General features: G+C 32.6%; 1 protein-coding gene across 1 annotated transcript in view; it reads left to right on the top strand.

Annotated features, from left to right (window-relative positions):
- Positions 1-10,120, top strand: part of LOC133323566 (high affinity cAMP-specific and IBMX-insensitive 3',5'-cyclic phosphodiesterase 8) — a 68,648-nt gene extending 58,528 nt beyond the window's left edge. Inside the window, 15 exon segments of the mRNA XM_061532481.1 lie at positions 1,568-1,624; positions 1,681-1,877; positions 4,068-4,127; positions 4,195-4,249; positions 4,426-4,524; positions 4,584-4,694; positions 5,498-5,673; positions 5,735-5,945; positions 6,368-6,535; positions 6,604-6,702; positions 6,769-7,017; positions 7,099-7,318; positions 7,378-7,538; positions 9,476-9,743; positions 9,864-10,120. Coding sequence (XP_061388465.1) covers positions 1,568-1,624; positions 1,681-1,877; positions 4,068-4,127; positions 4,195-4,249; positions 4,426-4,524; positions 4,584-4,694; positions 5,498-5,673; positions 5,735-5,945; positions 6,368-6,535; positions 6,604-6,702; positions 6,769-7,017; positions 7,099-7,318; positions 7,378-7,538; positions 9,476-9,743; positions 9,864-10,120 — 2,388 coding nt within the window.
- The last annotated feature ends 6,764 nt before the right edge of the window (positions 10,121-16,884 follow it).

The following is a 16,884-nucleotide window of genomic DNA, read 5'->3' as shown; positions in this document are numbered from 1 at the left end:
GATTAATTTAATAAATTTTCAATTTTGTTTTGTGGTTTCTATTATTCGCTTGAAGATATGGATTCGAAGTGTTTCGGTAATGCGGCCGTAAACAACATTTTGCCATAGTGGGGAATATTTTTGTACGCCCCGTCGGATAATAGGTAACGTTGTAAAATACACAAAATGCTTATGGGAAAAATTGTGTGTTTTCATAAAATCCGTGTTGTGTTTAAATTTTATTGTGCGCTTTCAAAAAGTGCAAAATGAATGGAAAATTTCGCCACAACAACAACTTTTGGCAGAAAATTTATATACAGGGTATTTCCGGAACTTCAGGTATTTCCTGAACTTCGCTTTCTGGATGACCTGATATTTGGGTCATGCTATGGCATAGCAATATAAGGTAACTTCAAATGCTGTTCTACAACAAACGATACAATAACCACATGGAAATGTTCTATTGTAAGTAATACTAGTGTCAAGGTCATTTAATCAAAAAAGTAAACAAAACAAATTATCACAAAATGTTATTTATTTAAAAAGTATAATATTTTGGAATCGTCAAAATAAAATTGAAAAACGCAAAGGAAAATGTATTAGATTTATATTCTATCGCTTCCACATATTTCCTCTAATTGAGCCATTGCCACTTATATGTGTACAAATATGAAAATGCTGGAAACTGTAAGTTCCCAGCAGGCAGATTGAGTAAGTTGAATACGGGAGGACACTCAATTTTCCTGTTGTATTACCTTGGAATCAAATCAGCTGAATTTTGGTGTTACCTTTTATAATTGTACTATGATGCATATCTAACCTCCCCTCTTAAAAAAGGTTAAAACTTTTAAAATTTTGGTCTGTTTTCGTATTAGAATTTACAAATTTATAAGATTCATGCAGGTTCCGGATCATGCCCTGATGATTATCAGATTAGCTGTCAAAATACATATGTGTAATTTGAATTTGCCTTACAACTGTTAATAGATGTGTTCGTTTACTTTACAAGTTGGGACAGTTTACTGTTACTATGAAAAACACTGCTAAAAGTAAATTAAGGAATTTCATTACCCATTTGCTGAAAGACCGGCATAAATAAAAAAAAATATATTGATTTTGCAGAAAATGCCTTTTAAGTTTTCAATCAGAGTTTGTAGAAGATATTAAACAATTTTGCATCATTAATTCAAAAATGACTATTTTTGATTTATGCCGACCAGCAAATGAGTGATATATCGCTATGTATTTGTAGAACATGTCGAGTTCTATATTGCTAAACACTACAAACAATATAGTAATAAAATGTTTGCTCGAAACTCTCATTTTTACCTTTATTTATTTTTTTAACCTTTATTTATTTTTATATGGTACCAAACTGCACCAAACTCCATCAGTACAGCATACATAAGCCTATCAAAATAGTATATCTTTAGATAGCGTGCTAATTTGGTGACCACAACTGTATATTCCCTACCCATAGTGGTGTAGGGTATCATATAGCGTGCCGTCTTTAGCATACATTTAATTTTGATCGTGCAAATATAACAAAATATATTCAAAATACTAATTAACGATTTTTTTATTTCAGAGACATGTATATGACGTTAAATATCCCACAGTTTTACCACCAAACCCACAACTCAAGGTACATCTAATCACTTACATTTTGGCTCTTACTTCACTATAAATTTTGTCATGTAGGCTCTTTTGGTCTTTTACAAATCGGACAATATATGTGAAGTGGTACAACAGGCTTGTAACCGCCAACAACTGGAAGTAAACTTGGTGAAGACGAAAGAAAATGCGTTGGAAAATCTCTCTAGTGCCACCGAATGTTTTCATGTTATCGTTATTGATGCTCGTTCGCCGAAGCACTTGGATGCCGAACACATCGCCAGGTATTTGATAATTCATACATTAATATATAAAGTATGGTATATTTGAGTCGTTTATTTTAAAAATGTTTTTTGTCCAATTTTGCTTATATCAAAATATGTAAGAGTTTGTGTTTGATTTGTTTCCAAAAATTGTATTCCATCGCAAAAACAGAATTAATACCACAATTTTGTTTATGTATCAGAACCTAAGATGGATTCAAACCAATGTTAAGTGGTATTAATTTTGTTTGTGTGAGCTATTTTTTGGAGGTGGCTTATTCTATCAGATCAAACCAGTACGTTTATAAAGAATACAAGTTATAACAAACTTTTCTTATAGTGCACTTATTTTCTAGTCCCGAACTTTTAAGACACATTTTTTTCATACAAATCTTTAATCTTATAGCTAACTATGGCTATAGCGAAATTTTTTAAAACTAACTATTTTTTTAGGTCCGTTGTTTCAGTTTTCATTTATTTTAATTATGCTATAACAAACTTTCAATAAATATACCTCATACTTAACGATGGCAATTTTATACTTAAAGATGGCAATACATACATGACAAACATTCATTCGTTACAACAGAGAAAGCAGTGTTAAGCGTTTGTATGCGCTATATCACAATTTTGTGACATCTAGTTGAGTGTAACGCTAGTGTCAATTTTATTTTTTTAGTATTCCCATATGAGAATATCCAAAAAATTTTTAAATACCTTGAAGCTGAGGTTCACAACCTCAATAGGTTGCGGAAGCTGTGTTCGTGGTATTATAAAAAATGGGTGGAAACGTGGCTAAACTACACACACAAATGTTCAACGAATAATCTGAATAATATCTCATGGGCAATGTGGTTCCAATGCATGATATAACTACTGCATCCACCCATTCCCTAAAAAATATTCACACAAAAATTTTCAATGAATTCCATCACAAAGAAATTCTATCAGTAGTGTTGGCGGTTTATTTGGGATACCATTTGTATTTTGTTTTTGTCTGTATAGACTTTATTGAAATCGTTCAAATTTAGATATAGTCCCCATATAAGCTCTTATAAGTAATATTGTTCGATTTCATACTAATGGTTCACTAAGATGTACAGTGGCAGTGGTCATAAAAATAAAACTAAAATATCACATTCAAAATTTGTTGTTGTGTTTTATTGGGTATTGAGTGCTTCACAAAATGCCTTAAAATTAAAATTGCAAATCTTCAATTTCTATGAAAACAAAATCCACTCAAATGCACTCATTTTTGCACGTTTGAAAAAGATTGCAGAATGGGAATATATTCAGTACTTTTTTATTTATGCAATTTGCCATACTTTCAAATAAATTCAACAATTTAATTTGAAACATTTTTTCAATCACCTCAGATCTGCAGCCAAAGATTTGTCGCTTTACGATTGGCCACTAATTATCCTTCGGATTGAGGTCTGTGCTAGCCATTAAGATATTTTGTCACGGGTTTGAGCGTGTCAGGGTATTATAACTTTGTGTGGCCCCAAGAGTTGGCAACGCCGATAAATATTGGTCCTAAACCCATATCGCGATTAGCTGAGTCGATCTAGATATCTGTCCGTTCGTTGGTCCATTATAATTTGTTAACACGATACAGGCCACATTCATTGACCAATGGTCACGAAATTTTGCATACAGGACGACACCTACAAATTTCGGTGATGATCAGTTCATATTTAGAAGATGGAATGGACCAAAAACTTTTTCTGTATGGTTTCCTAGTCGTTCTAGGATATATGATCTGGTCAACTATTAATTTAGGATCAAGTGAACCAAGAAGTTTGTGTGTCAAATACCCAATTTTAATCGTATGGCGCAAATAATTACTCCGGAAAAACATGATTCGTAAAATATGCCAGTGTAAGAAAGAAGAGCTTTTGACCTCTAATGGATTAAAAGAATGCAAATGTCGTGAAGTATCGCCCAGGCTCGGAATATGTGTAGAGTATCGGCCCGTCCGACCCCCTTCTCCGTATGTCCCTGTGTTACTGTATCTTACGACAAGAATCTCAGGGGCATCTCTTGTATATACCGAATGTGGTGAAGTGTATCATAGGGTCGGCCTCGTCCGATTTTTCAACTTTTCTTTCAATTTTTTTATATTTTTCAAAATACAATCGTCCCACAAAATAACCACCCTATATCTCAGTAATTAGTATTTATTGGAATGTTTTTATTTATTTGTAATAGATCTATACGACACATGAGTGGACATAACTTTACAACAATAATTGCAGTGGTTAAGAAGAGGTAAATTATCTTTTCATTCGGAGAAAATATTCAAATTTCCCTAGTATTAATTCCGTGTCTATTGCAGCATGTTCGAAAGGGATGATGTGATAAATGCACTATTGGACGCTGGCGTCAATAGGGTAAGTATCTAAATTATGAAAGGTTAGCAGTCTCCCTGTTATATGAATCGCAACTTTTCTGCAAACCCACTGAAATTTGTATGCAAATTGAGGGACACGTTCTTATCTCTACAAATTCGAACAATTTACATTGTGGAAATTAGGTCACCGAGCAAGTTATTTATTTTTTTTTTCAGTGTATGGCCGAAAATACAAGCCTCTCAATGTGTGCCATGGAACTAAAACAAATTTTACACTCCATTGTACGGCCACACAATGTCATCTCCACTCAGCAGGTATAAGCATTGATCTCATTTAACATATGTATAATATTCTAATGTAGTTTTCATTTTAGGCCCTCTATACAGCATTACACAGACTGAAAGAAGTTCTTATAATAACAGATGATCTCTTAAGGATTCAATACGCCAATAGATCAGCAGAAAGATTGCTCAATATGCGATTGGTAAGTAATGCTAATAATTATGGGTTACACGTATACCATAATAGTGTCCACATTGTAAGGAGATTTGAATTTTAATTTTAACATTTTTAAAATGTATAGTCATATCCCTGGTACAATCATATAAGGCTACATCAACATACAAATTAGAATTTTTCTTGTTGTCGCTTGTAATGCCAACCGTTCATACGATAGTTTTTTCGGAAATTACGATAGTAAGCATTCGATGTCGGATGCGGTCATGCTATGTTTGATAATCTCGAAGAAATACTGACGTTCTATTAATTTTTCGTGTTTTTACTACAATGTAAAATATATGCCCAATGGACACAACGACTTTTTGCATTTGTATTTATTTATTTTGACATAACAAGCCTCAAGGTAGAGGTGTATTTTTTCATTATTGACCAAATCTATCCTACTTTGTATAATCATAACATGGTCATATCCAGCAAATTGTGTACAATCGTAAGAACTCCCTAACGTGATATGCCAAGCCTCCATTAACTTTATGTTTAGAAAAACGTAACTATTAAACAAAAGACACATAATCTTATAATCTTTTTTACTACCTTTTAAAACATTTTGTGCTTTTCTGGTAAATATTATGAGCTAAATACTAATTTGTATCAAATACATTAATATACATTATGAAAAGTGTGGCTCACTGTGTTCGATTTTGCCCAAAATACATTATTAAATATTTTATGAAACATCTGAACCATATTTAATCTTGTCGGAAAGAAAATGAACACTAAATTAAAATAAATTAACTGAGATTCACTGATTATTTCTATTATCGGCAGGATGAAGTCATTAGCAAGCCCTTAGCTGACATTTTCATATCTGACGTGTCCTCTATCAACAACAGTGTCCAAGGAAAAGGTGTTCGAGAATTTGATGGCATTCTTACAGTAAAACGGAAGAATCAGGAAGGGATACCAATGCACGTAAGGGTGGTTCCTGTGGCATGCATTGGAAGGTAAGATGCAAATAAATAACATAATTTTCTTCTAACAATAGTGGCTGTTGACCTATTTCAGAACTCCAACACATTTCGTATTCAATTTCGATGTACCTGGCGGGCAAATGGATTTTATTGCTACATTGCCTCAGCCCAAAGAAGCGCCTCGTGGTTCGCTACACTCAATTCGACGAGGAAGTTTTGACGTACGATCAATTGCCTCTGACGGCTTGCGTCGAACCAGTTTAGCAAAGCTCACTTCGCTACCACTGGAAGCCCCTATAACAAAAGTAAGTGCATTTTGGGATTCCAACAAATTCCTCGCACCGATCCAGCTTTTCGTTTTTGAATGAATATCCATTTTGTGTTTAGAGATATTGGAAGTTTTGTTTAACAAATGCATTTGCAACTTTATATCAATTGAATCTATTTTATTCTGATTTCAAAACATATTCTTGAAATTAGCAAGCTTAATGTGTTCTTTAAATTTAATTGATTTAAAACATGAAAAACGAATTTTGTCTGGAAATGTCGAAAAAAGAACAATTTGTGAAAAATTGTGCCTATTTAACAACGTTTACGTTTTGTTTGTTTTTTTTTACCTAACACGCTGTTATTGGCTGATTCGTACGTTTTGTCCCTTATTTGGTCCTTCGTTTCTGCGTTCATCATTTTGTTTCAAACTGCATAATTATCATCGACGTGGCTGAAGATAATCAATCTGCTCTCGCAAGTACAGGAGAATTGCTCCGCAGAAGAGGCGCGACTGATCGACAAGGTTATGGAGTTTTTGAAACGCGAAGGCTTGTACAGTCCCCAGATGAAGGAAATACGCACAGACGATCCCATTGCAACTGATCTTATTGGTGCTCTTTTAACGGTACGTGTTTCAATTGGTAAATCCACTAAGCTATTTTCGCATATTTAACCATGGCATTTGCTTCACAGGGACCAAATGTATATTCATCACGTCGCAGTTCCAATGATTCGATTGTTCGAACAAATTGCACAAATCGTCAGTCTACCATAATGCCAGCAAAGATGAAGGTACGTTATTTGGTAAAGTTCTATGTCACATTCTATTACATAATCTCTCCTCATCTCCTCACCTAGGCAACTCCACTCATTATGGAAATACTTGAAGAATCTCTAAACTGGGAATTTAACATTTTCAAATTGGAGGAAATCACTGAGAACCATCCTCTTTTGTATTTGGGAATGGAAATATTTCGCCGATTTGATGTGTTTGCTACGCTCAATGTGGACGAAAATGTCTGTAAAAATTGGTTGGCTATAATAGAACGAAATTACCATGCGGACAACTCATACCACAACAGTACACATGCGGCCGATGTTATGCAGGTACATTATATTACTAGCAACAACGTAGTGAAAATATTAACAGTGTCACGTTTTTGTCATTTTGGTTTAATTGGATTGAAGGCAACGGGTGTCTTCATATCACAACTTGCAGCCAAAGACTTGGTAATGGATCGTCTAGAAGAGGCTTCCGCTCTAATTGCAGCAGCAGCACACGATGTTGATCATCCTGGACGATCGTCCGCATTTCTTTGCAATTCAAATAGCCCGTTGGCCATATTATATAATGATTTAACCGTACTTGAATCACATCATGCATCAACTACATTTAGGCTAACTTTAGGTGAGTAATCTTCTTCAGAAAATTTTATAATATTAAACATTATTATTATTGTTTTTCAGGTGATGACAGTGCTAACATTTTTAAGAATTTAGATACAGACACATACAAAGTGGCTCGTTCGACAATCATAGACATGATTTTAGCTACAGAAATGACGCGGCATTTTGAGCATTTAGCTAAATTTGTGAGCGTTTTTGGAACCGAAATGGAGCCTAGAGATGTAAGTAGAATTCATAAGAAATGTAATAAATACCACAATTAATCCAGTAATAATCGTTTTTATATACATCCGCCTTTGCACGTTTTTATGTATTATAAACGATAAATGACATGTTTTTGTTAAGGGGGTTATGTAAAATATTTGAACACATTTTAAAATTTTGTTTAGTTCGCTAAGAGACAAAGTATTTTTGACTTAGCTGCCCTTTGGGTTTAGCTGCCCCCAATACATTTCTTTCTTATATTCTCTCTCAAGTATTTCGTTTAAGCGCACAATTCATACCTGCACATTTAAGATAACATTACTTACATTACAAACCTAGCTACAAAGGGGATATCAAATTAAACAAGTGAAAAGGGCGTTAAGTTCGGCCGGGGCGAACTTTGGATACCCTTAACAATAGGTATAATGATAGTTACTTGAAATGAAAATACGGGGAACAAATAAACAACTATACCTATACTAACAATTGTTTTTGTAAACCATAATGTTTACCAAATACAAATTTCAGCAATTTTTATTAGAGATTTGACCTAAATCGCAAAACTCCAAAATGTGGGGGTTGAGCTGCTGGTTCAATATGTGTAGATATGTACATTTAGAGTTGTAATTATATGTACAGTTAGAGTTGTAATTATTTAAGGTTCTATGCATAATTGAGGACTGATATAGCTCTATTTCTAACCAAACATTTTGTCATCACAATGCCTTTCTTCACTCTAAATATTAAAAATACCCAAAATGGGTAGGTATCACAATATGAGGGATAGACCTAACTGGAGGACGATATATTATATTTCATTCACGAACCTGGCCGTTCTAGTTTTTTACCTGGATATCTCCCGAAGTTAGAATGATTCAAACAAATGACTAAATCGTCTTAAAATTCCATATTTCGAGTACAGAATATATACACTACTATGGTGAAATGCGACTACATGGGGTTAAACCCAAAACGCGAAAAAAAATCAGACAACTATTTTAAAAAAGGGGTTATATGGGGACTACCCCAAAAAGCGGGCGAATATTAATAATTTTTGATATCGAATACAAAATACCAAATTACAGGGAATTCGGTTGAAAACGCTCAAGAACCCCAAAATACCGAAAATTGGGGGTACCCTTATATGGGACTATCCGAAGAAATGGACTTTTATTCAAAATTTTTTGTGTGAAGTTTTGTTACCTATTAAGAACTTAAAATTGAAAACGTGCTCAAGAACCCCAAAATACTGGGGAAAAAAATACCTAAACGTGGACCGACATATCCCATCTTCAAACTTGACCTGCCTGCAGACAAAATACAAACCTATGCAAAATTTCAGCACCCTATCTCAATTACTTCAGATGATATCGTTATTACAACAGACATTGCTAGATTGTCTTAGAATTTCACGATAATCAAGAATATATATACTTCATAGGATCGGAAATGAATATTTCGATGAGTTACAAACGGAATTATATGTATTTGTTATGACGCAATATATATATATATATATATATATATATATTAACATGTTTATTTTTAAGTTTTGTTAATTCAAAATCAAACTGAATTTACCAGTTTAAATCAATTGAGTTTTGTCAAGGTCTATGTATAAGTTCATCCAGTAAAGCCCGCTAATATCTACATTTTTGACCTAATACATAGACTTTGTGTACAATACAGGGAAACAATTTAAAACATATTGGAACATTTTTTATAAGGACATTTTAATGCAAATGAGAAACATTTTTTTATTCCTATAATATTCGAACTACCCTAATACGTGCAGGCAGATATTATAGAGCGAATGTCAATATTATCGGGGACCAGATGTTTTATTTATCAAGTTTTCTGTTAATTGGTAAATTCTATAAAATCAGGCAATACATATCCCTTATCTATTTCTACAAAACATTCTGACACGTTAAATATTTCATTATTCTTTTAGATTGTGCAGAGCGAAGAAGAAAGTTCCGTTCTTATGCGTCGTATGCTTATTAAGGTGGCCGATGTCAGTAATCCTGCCCGGCCAATGATTTGTTGCATAGAGTGGTCGCGGCGTATAGCGGAAGAATACTTCACACAAACCGACGAAGAGAAAGCCAAAAATCTTCCAATAGTCATGCCCATGTTTGATCGTGGCACATGCAGCATACCAAAAAGTCAAATAGGTTTCATCGAATATATAATACAAGATATGATGCATGCCTGGGACAGTAAGTATTGAATATAGGCGTTATAATTTATTTAAACGATACAACATTGTGACTTTAAAATATATCGCCAAACATAAGTATTCCAACATGGCATTATTTTTTATTTCTTTTGTTTTAAAGGTTTCATTGATATGCCAGAATTAATCACCTACATGCAGATTAACTATTCGCAGTGGAAGAAATTTGAAGAACAGGGTATACACACACTGGCAGAGGTGAAGGCTAAGCAAATGTCCCTGATGAACAAAAAATCAGCTCTGAAATAGCACATGGCCTTTAAAAGACTTTTCTCCGGTCTATTGAAACCACAACCGCTACAATTGCAATGCGTTGTTCCGATTGGTGAACATGAAATGGAGGAGTACGTTCAGAAGTGAAACTGCGTCTTATCCGTCACGAGGCCGTGACTCTCCTGAAATACCAAATTAAATGTTAAATGACGAATAAGATACGACATGTGGTGTTTGAAACACTACGAGCCAAGAAGCAATGTATCCCATTTCACTTATATGTCACATCCTAACATCTGTAAATTGGTTTATTCTCATTTATCAAATAATTGCAAGTTATGCATATGTATATCCCAACAGAATTTAAATCGTCCATCCAAACAGCATTAACATTTCCACCACATTTGATGAATAGGCTGTCTTCTTCAGAACTAATTAGTACACTCTTTGTGTTTAATTGCATATCTAAATGTCAGGACACCTTAGGAACCTGGTCGAACCAGCTATTTCCGTAAGGGTCTTTCAATTATAACTTAAGACAATCGTTTCGAAATCACAACTACGTACAAATCACTAATATGAACACCATTTGACTTGTCTTTGAAAAGTACAATCCCACCATAAGGAAACACTACGTACACTTGGACTATTTTGTATTAATATATATGTATATACATATATTTTTATATATGTATATTTTTTAAAAATAAAATCAAAAGAACCCTAAATTAAATTTGATACAAGACGTTTATAAAGCGTCTAAATGACTGAACAAAACATAGAGAACATACATATATTAGAATCACAACCAAATAATGTATTTACTATATTCATATAAACGTGTAACAAACTCCATTATAGTTCCATTTAATGAACAGAACTTGTTCGAACGCGTTCTTTGCTCAATTCTAAGCATTGTATAAGACCCGTACCCAATTTTGTTGTTACAATTATGTATTTACATCTGATATTGGTCAAAGTTATGAGCCGATGTATGATAATGAAAATCTACATATGTGAAGCTAAATTAACTCAACAAATCTAATAGTGAACGGAACGGATTTTTTCAGAAATATTATCGAATTTTCGAAATAAGAGGACATTTGAAATAATACATAATTTTGATAAATCAGAATAAACAGTAGAATAATCTGAAGAATAACTGAATCTAAATTATATCCAAACATATTAAGAAATTGTTTAAAAGAACGTAGGCTGGTCTTTATTCTGGCATGTACCAATATTTGGTATCATTTGTATTTAGGCTCAAATATATCTAACAATGAATTTTAAGTTGCTTTCCACAATAATACAATATATCGCGAATATAACGACATAAATAATCAACAAATTTATTCTTTTATGCGGGATTTTGTTATATGAATGTATTTTTTATATGAAACTTTTTTCTTATATGCGTATATACAGTATGAAAAAATAATTCTATATATATATATGATCATGATATGGAATGATCGACCGTTTCTTCTTTTTTTAGTTAATTAAAGATTCATTAATATATTGTTTGCACACATCAGTCCCGATCATAACGGTACAACCTGGTTCTAGAAAGAAATTAATCTTCTCTTGCTGGACCACTTTCTTATAAAAATACGGCATGCCGACAATAAAAAACATGTCTCGGAACACTGTACTTTTATCCTATACATTTAATGGTACAATTGTACAAGGTTAACTGCAAAACTACAACATAACAATAACCAAAAGTGCATCAAAGAAATAGGTATTGTCAAAAAGGACACAAATCTCATCAGAACAAAATTGGAAGACATGAATGAAAATTTCTACAATTTTTAATTTTATCGTTTCAAAACCTTTCCTCTAATTGAGCCATTGCCATATGTATATGTAACTTATAGAAAAGCGCTTAAAATCTGTATTATTATTTCGATATTAATTTCAATTTTCCTACTGGGTCATTTTTTAAAACTTAATTTATCAAAACGAAATTGAAATCAAATCAGCTGAGTATTGCAGTTACCAAGTATAATTCTACCATGTATATATTTTAATTTCTAAATTTAGCTCGTATTTACAAACGACTTTTTTGGCAGACCAGACTATCCTTGGTCTGGTCCATTTTTAGCAATATGTACATTTATATTTTTGTCAATTATATTATGACTGTCTTAAATTTTTTATTAACAGAAAACCTGTAGTACTATTCTGTAACTGTTTAACGAAAGAATTTACGTCGGTAAATGCAAATTTTTATTTGCTTATACAGATATGAAAAAATTGACATACATTTTAATTTTAAAATGAAAAATTACCGATCTTTGTCGATAACACCAAAAAATAGTTCCAGAATTGCACTACTGGGCAATCATTTTATTTAAAAACATATTTAAAAACAAAATAACAAATATTATTTTATTATTCAATGGATTGGACATAAATTAATTTGAAAGCTAACATAATACAATTGTAATAAAAATAAACATTCTCAATCATGGATTCAGAATTATTTTTTCAAATTGTCTGCACCCAACAATGACAACATTGAATATATTTGTTGATAATTTATGTATAACTTAATTGCCTTCGTCTGTCCTGTCACTGCTAAACGAAAGGTTATGATCATGGCCTATTAAATAAGGTCTACCGGGTGACGAATTCATGGCTTAGTCTGCTCTTGCTGTCAAAATTTTAATCGCGAAATACCAACCAGAACAGGAAAACAACTCAAAATTTTTTCAAATATATACAAATATTTTTTGTTTATTTATTCCTTAAATAATAAATTTGACCGTCAATGAAGATATCGGATTCGCCTCCCTGTTAACCTTATGAATAAACCTTGGTTATAATTAATTTACTTTCTCAGTCCTACTCCCATTAAATTGCTAATACTGAAAATTTTTCTTATGTATTCGATAGCGGTTGTCGAAATTTGAATTGTCATCATAAAAACTCGATAAAAATTCAAGAATTAAGCTCCTACTTTGACTAATGTCTACAATTTCACTTTACCAATTACCACATAGTAATTCGTGATTCTTTATTACATGTGAAAAACAGATGGGTATATGAATAAAAAATATTATAAAATTTTATTGTCAGAAAGTGTAACAATCTAAAATAAACATATTTGATTAATGACCTAAAATGCATTATGGTAAAAAACATTTGCTGCATTCTACGGTGGTGTTGTGTAAACACACAAACATCCATCTTAACTGGTCAGTGACACAATTCATTTAAGTATACAATTAGCACATGTGCGTGCGTGTATTTTGTAGTTAAGGAATAAATATATAAATGTATGATCATACAAATATGAATGTAACGCTTGTTGTAAATGTACCTAAGTATATGTAGAAGATCCATCGTTCTCTATAAAATTGTTGAAATTATGCAGAGGATGTAGGATCAACTAATGTGAAACTTTAACCCTTATTTAGTATCTTAAGATATGTATTTCATTAACTTAACATTGTATGTCTGTATTGTTCATCTCCTTGCAGGTTAAGGATTTACTATGTTACAATTATAAGTTACTTAGACAATTTCATTTGGAACTTTAACCGTAATAAACTGTTTACAAAAATTGTTTGTACATGATTGTTTTGTTTTACCTTGGCTCCGGATTCCCAGAGACAATTACGCGTCGTATTATGGTGTATTGGGGTGGTTAGGTTGAAAATTGTGTATTATCAGGGCAATTATTATAACGGACATTTAATCCAGACATTACTGCACGTTAATTTTTTAATCGGAATGCTAAGGCTTTGCAGAACTGCGGTGCGCAGAGGCTCAACCAGCTCGTTAGAAAAATTAACAAACTTGCGGCATTCCTGTTTTTAATGTGTGGTTATTATATATTATATTCCGCTCGATTCCTATTTCATTCTAATCGCTGTTTTCTTGATTTTTAATCGAAATATTTTAAGTTCAAGCTAGTTAACATTTTCTACTTGTAATGTCGTTTTTGTAAAGTCTGTCTGTAATTATTTAAATGTTTGTTGCTGAACAGCATTCATTTGAAAAACTAAAAAAACAAATGTTCGCGAATGCATAGAGATGGACAGTGGGTAAATACCCAAAGGGAAAATACCCGAAAAATTGGGTAAATACCCGGTTTACTATATTTGTGGGTATTTATTTGGGTATTTACTATATTGAATAGGTAATACAACATCTTACACCCTCTTTCCGATAGTTTCACGATACTTTAAAGACGTGGGTAAATACTTGGGTAAATATCCGAGTTTTTACCAAAAATTGGGTATAAACTCATTAACTGCGGAACCACTTGACATAGTCGGTCAAAATTTGGCTCAGATGGTTTTTATATCAATACAAGGAAATGTTTTGATATAGCCCCCATATAACCGTACCTCCCGATTTTGGGTAATTTCCTGACTGGAATTTGGCACAGAGAGTTATCTATGAGTACCACCTATCCATGCAAAAAATTGTCTACGCTGATCCACGTTTTCTATATACCGGTCCTGATTTTGGGTATTTATATATATTTATAAACTCTTTAACAGCCGAACCACTTGACATGTGTTTTGAAGACCCCATACAGGAAATAATGTTGATATTTGAACCATTTTGTTAAAAACGACATTTCGCATTTTTCATACCAGTATAAAAGATGATATAAAAACCATCTGAGCCAAATTTTGATCGCCTATGTCAAGTGATTCGGCAGTTAATGAGTTTATACCCGATTTTTGGGTAAATACTCAAAATAGGGGTACCTTTGAATGGGGGCTACCAGTAAACGTGGACCTACATACATACATTTTTGCATGGACATTTGGTACCCAAAAAGAACACTCTGTGCCAAATTACAACCAATTCGGTTGTAAAATGTGTCTAATAGTCAAAAAATACCTTAAATCGGGAGATAGGAATATATTGGGGCTATATCGAAAATTGGACATTAAAAACATGTATGCAAAATGTTGGCCGTCTGTGTCAAGTGGTTCCGCAGTTAATGAGTTTATACCCAATTTTTGGGTAAAAAGTCGGGTATTTACCCAAGTATTTACCCACGTCTTTAAACAGAAACCCGGAAATAGGGTGTAAGATGTTGTATTACCGATTCAATGTAGTAAATACCCAAATAAATACCCGCAAACGGGTATTTACCCACCCCTTGGGTATTTACCCGGCATGTGTGGAATAACAAAACACATGTCCAACAACTATTGAGTTCACGAATATTTGTTGATGTTTTATCGTATTATGTAAAATGAGCCCGAACGAAAAGAGCGTATTTTGAATCATTGGCGAGCTAATTCTTGGCGCATCCTGATAATAATGATTTGTCTACTTGTTGCAGTATGTGGTCTTCCATTAAAGTTTTCTGTCTAGGATGACTCCCAGTTACACCGTATTCAATATTTAGTACTTATTAGTACTTTTATGAACAACTTACCGACATTTTTGTGTATTCAATTTTGTTTATGATAGGCAAAGCTAAATACCAAATTCTAAAAACTTCTAGCTGTTTTCACACAGTGCAATATTTGGTATTTTTAGTACCATTTACGAATTTTCAATAAAACCAAGCTTATCACACGTCTACGCTGATGATCAGTCTGTAACTTATAACGCAATTATTTACACGTATTTAGGTGGACAATCTGGTAGGCATCGTTTCAAAATTTAGTGAAAATGTTACGTATTATATTTAATGTTCATATTTTAAAAATGAATAATATTATTTTGTAATAAAAAACATAAATGATGATCACTAAAATTTTATAAATTTAAACCAATTTAGAAACATTGATAATCCGGAAATTTTGGCAATCTGGATTGGGGTCTGCAATATATTATCCGGATTAGCGAGATTTTACTGTAGTAAATTACAGCCATTTCGGTAACAATCATGCCCAAACTCCCCAAATAAAAAGTGAAAAACGTGTACCGATATATCCCATTTTCAACACCAAACATGCAAAAAGTAGTAAGAATATATGTGCAAAATGACAAATCTCTATCTTAATATTGTGTGCAACAGGGCAGACAGAAATTCATAATTCGACATAGAATTTTAAAAAGAATAGGGTATAAAAAGAAATAATTCGGCCATAATCATAAATTCTAACCCACGGTGTGTGAAATGTGTGTAAAACTTTCGATGGAACGATCAAGATCAGTATGAGGGAGGATATTCAAAAAGCTTACATATACCAACACATTTCATTCATATTTCTTATTCCCAAAAATTGTTTGTTTAAGTATGAATAGAAATTGAATTGAATCTATTGAGACTTTTTTCATAGTGTTTATACAACAATAAATATATTTATTGTTCAAAAAAATATCAATTGTCTTCTGATATATAGTTATATAGCTTGTTACTTGGTGATCTAGTTACTTCATACCCCAAAAAGGAACACAAAATAGACTGTTCGATTTTTTTGTCAATTGAAAAAGTTGCCTACGCACATCATACCAATTCAATAGTTACTGGTAATGCAAAGGGTAATGAATCGACTATCGAAATGACTGTATACTGGTAACGCAGGCAGGGGACAATTGACTCCCCCAATGACATACCCAGTTAAATTCACCAGGTAGGGCATGAAGTGGTATCTAGTGGTATTTACAGGTAATTAGTAAAATATCTAGTTCAACACCAGTTACTCGAACTACTGGGTATAAAGAAAGTTAAAACCGATAATGTATTATTTTAAAATCATTACATGATAATGCTACATTCCTATAGTATTTGTAATAAAATTATTTTACAATATCTTTAATAATTTTGTGAACAGTGTTTGCTCCTGACACTTGAAATTATTTGTAGAGTTGTATCTAAATAAAATAAAGTTAAAACTTATAAATAATTTCAAACTAAAAATTTAGGTAAATTAAAAAACAATAAATAGAAATATTACCTTCTATGTGTGCCGGGAATAGAACAT

The sequence above is a fragment of the Musca vetustissima genome, unplaced genomic scaffold, assembly GCF_032173495.1.
Source record: "Musca vetustissima isolate MV318-11 ecotype Yass unplaced genomic scaffold, APGP_CSIRO_Mvet_v1 utg19604, whole genome shotgun sequence".
Lineage (NCBI taxonomy): Eukaryota > Metazoa > Arthropoda > Insecta > Diptera > Muscidae > Musca > Musca vetustissima.
Note: the sequence above shows the minus strand (reverse complement) of the source record. Positions and strands in the feature narration are given on the sequence as shown.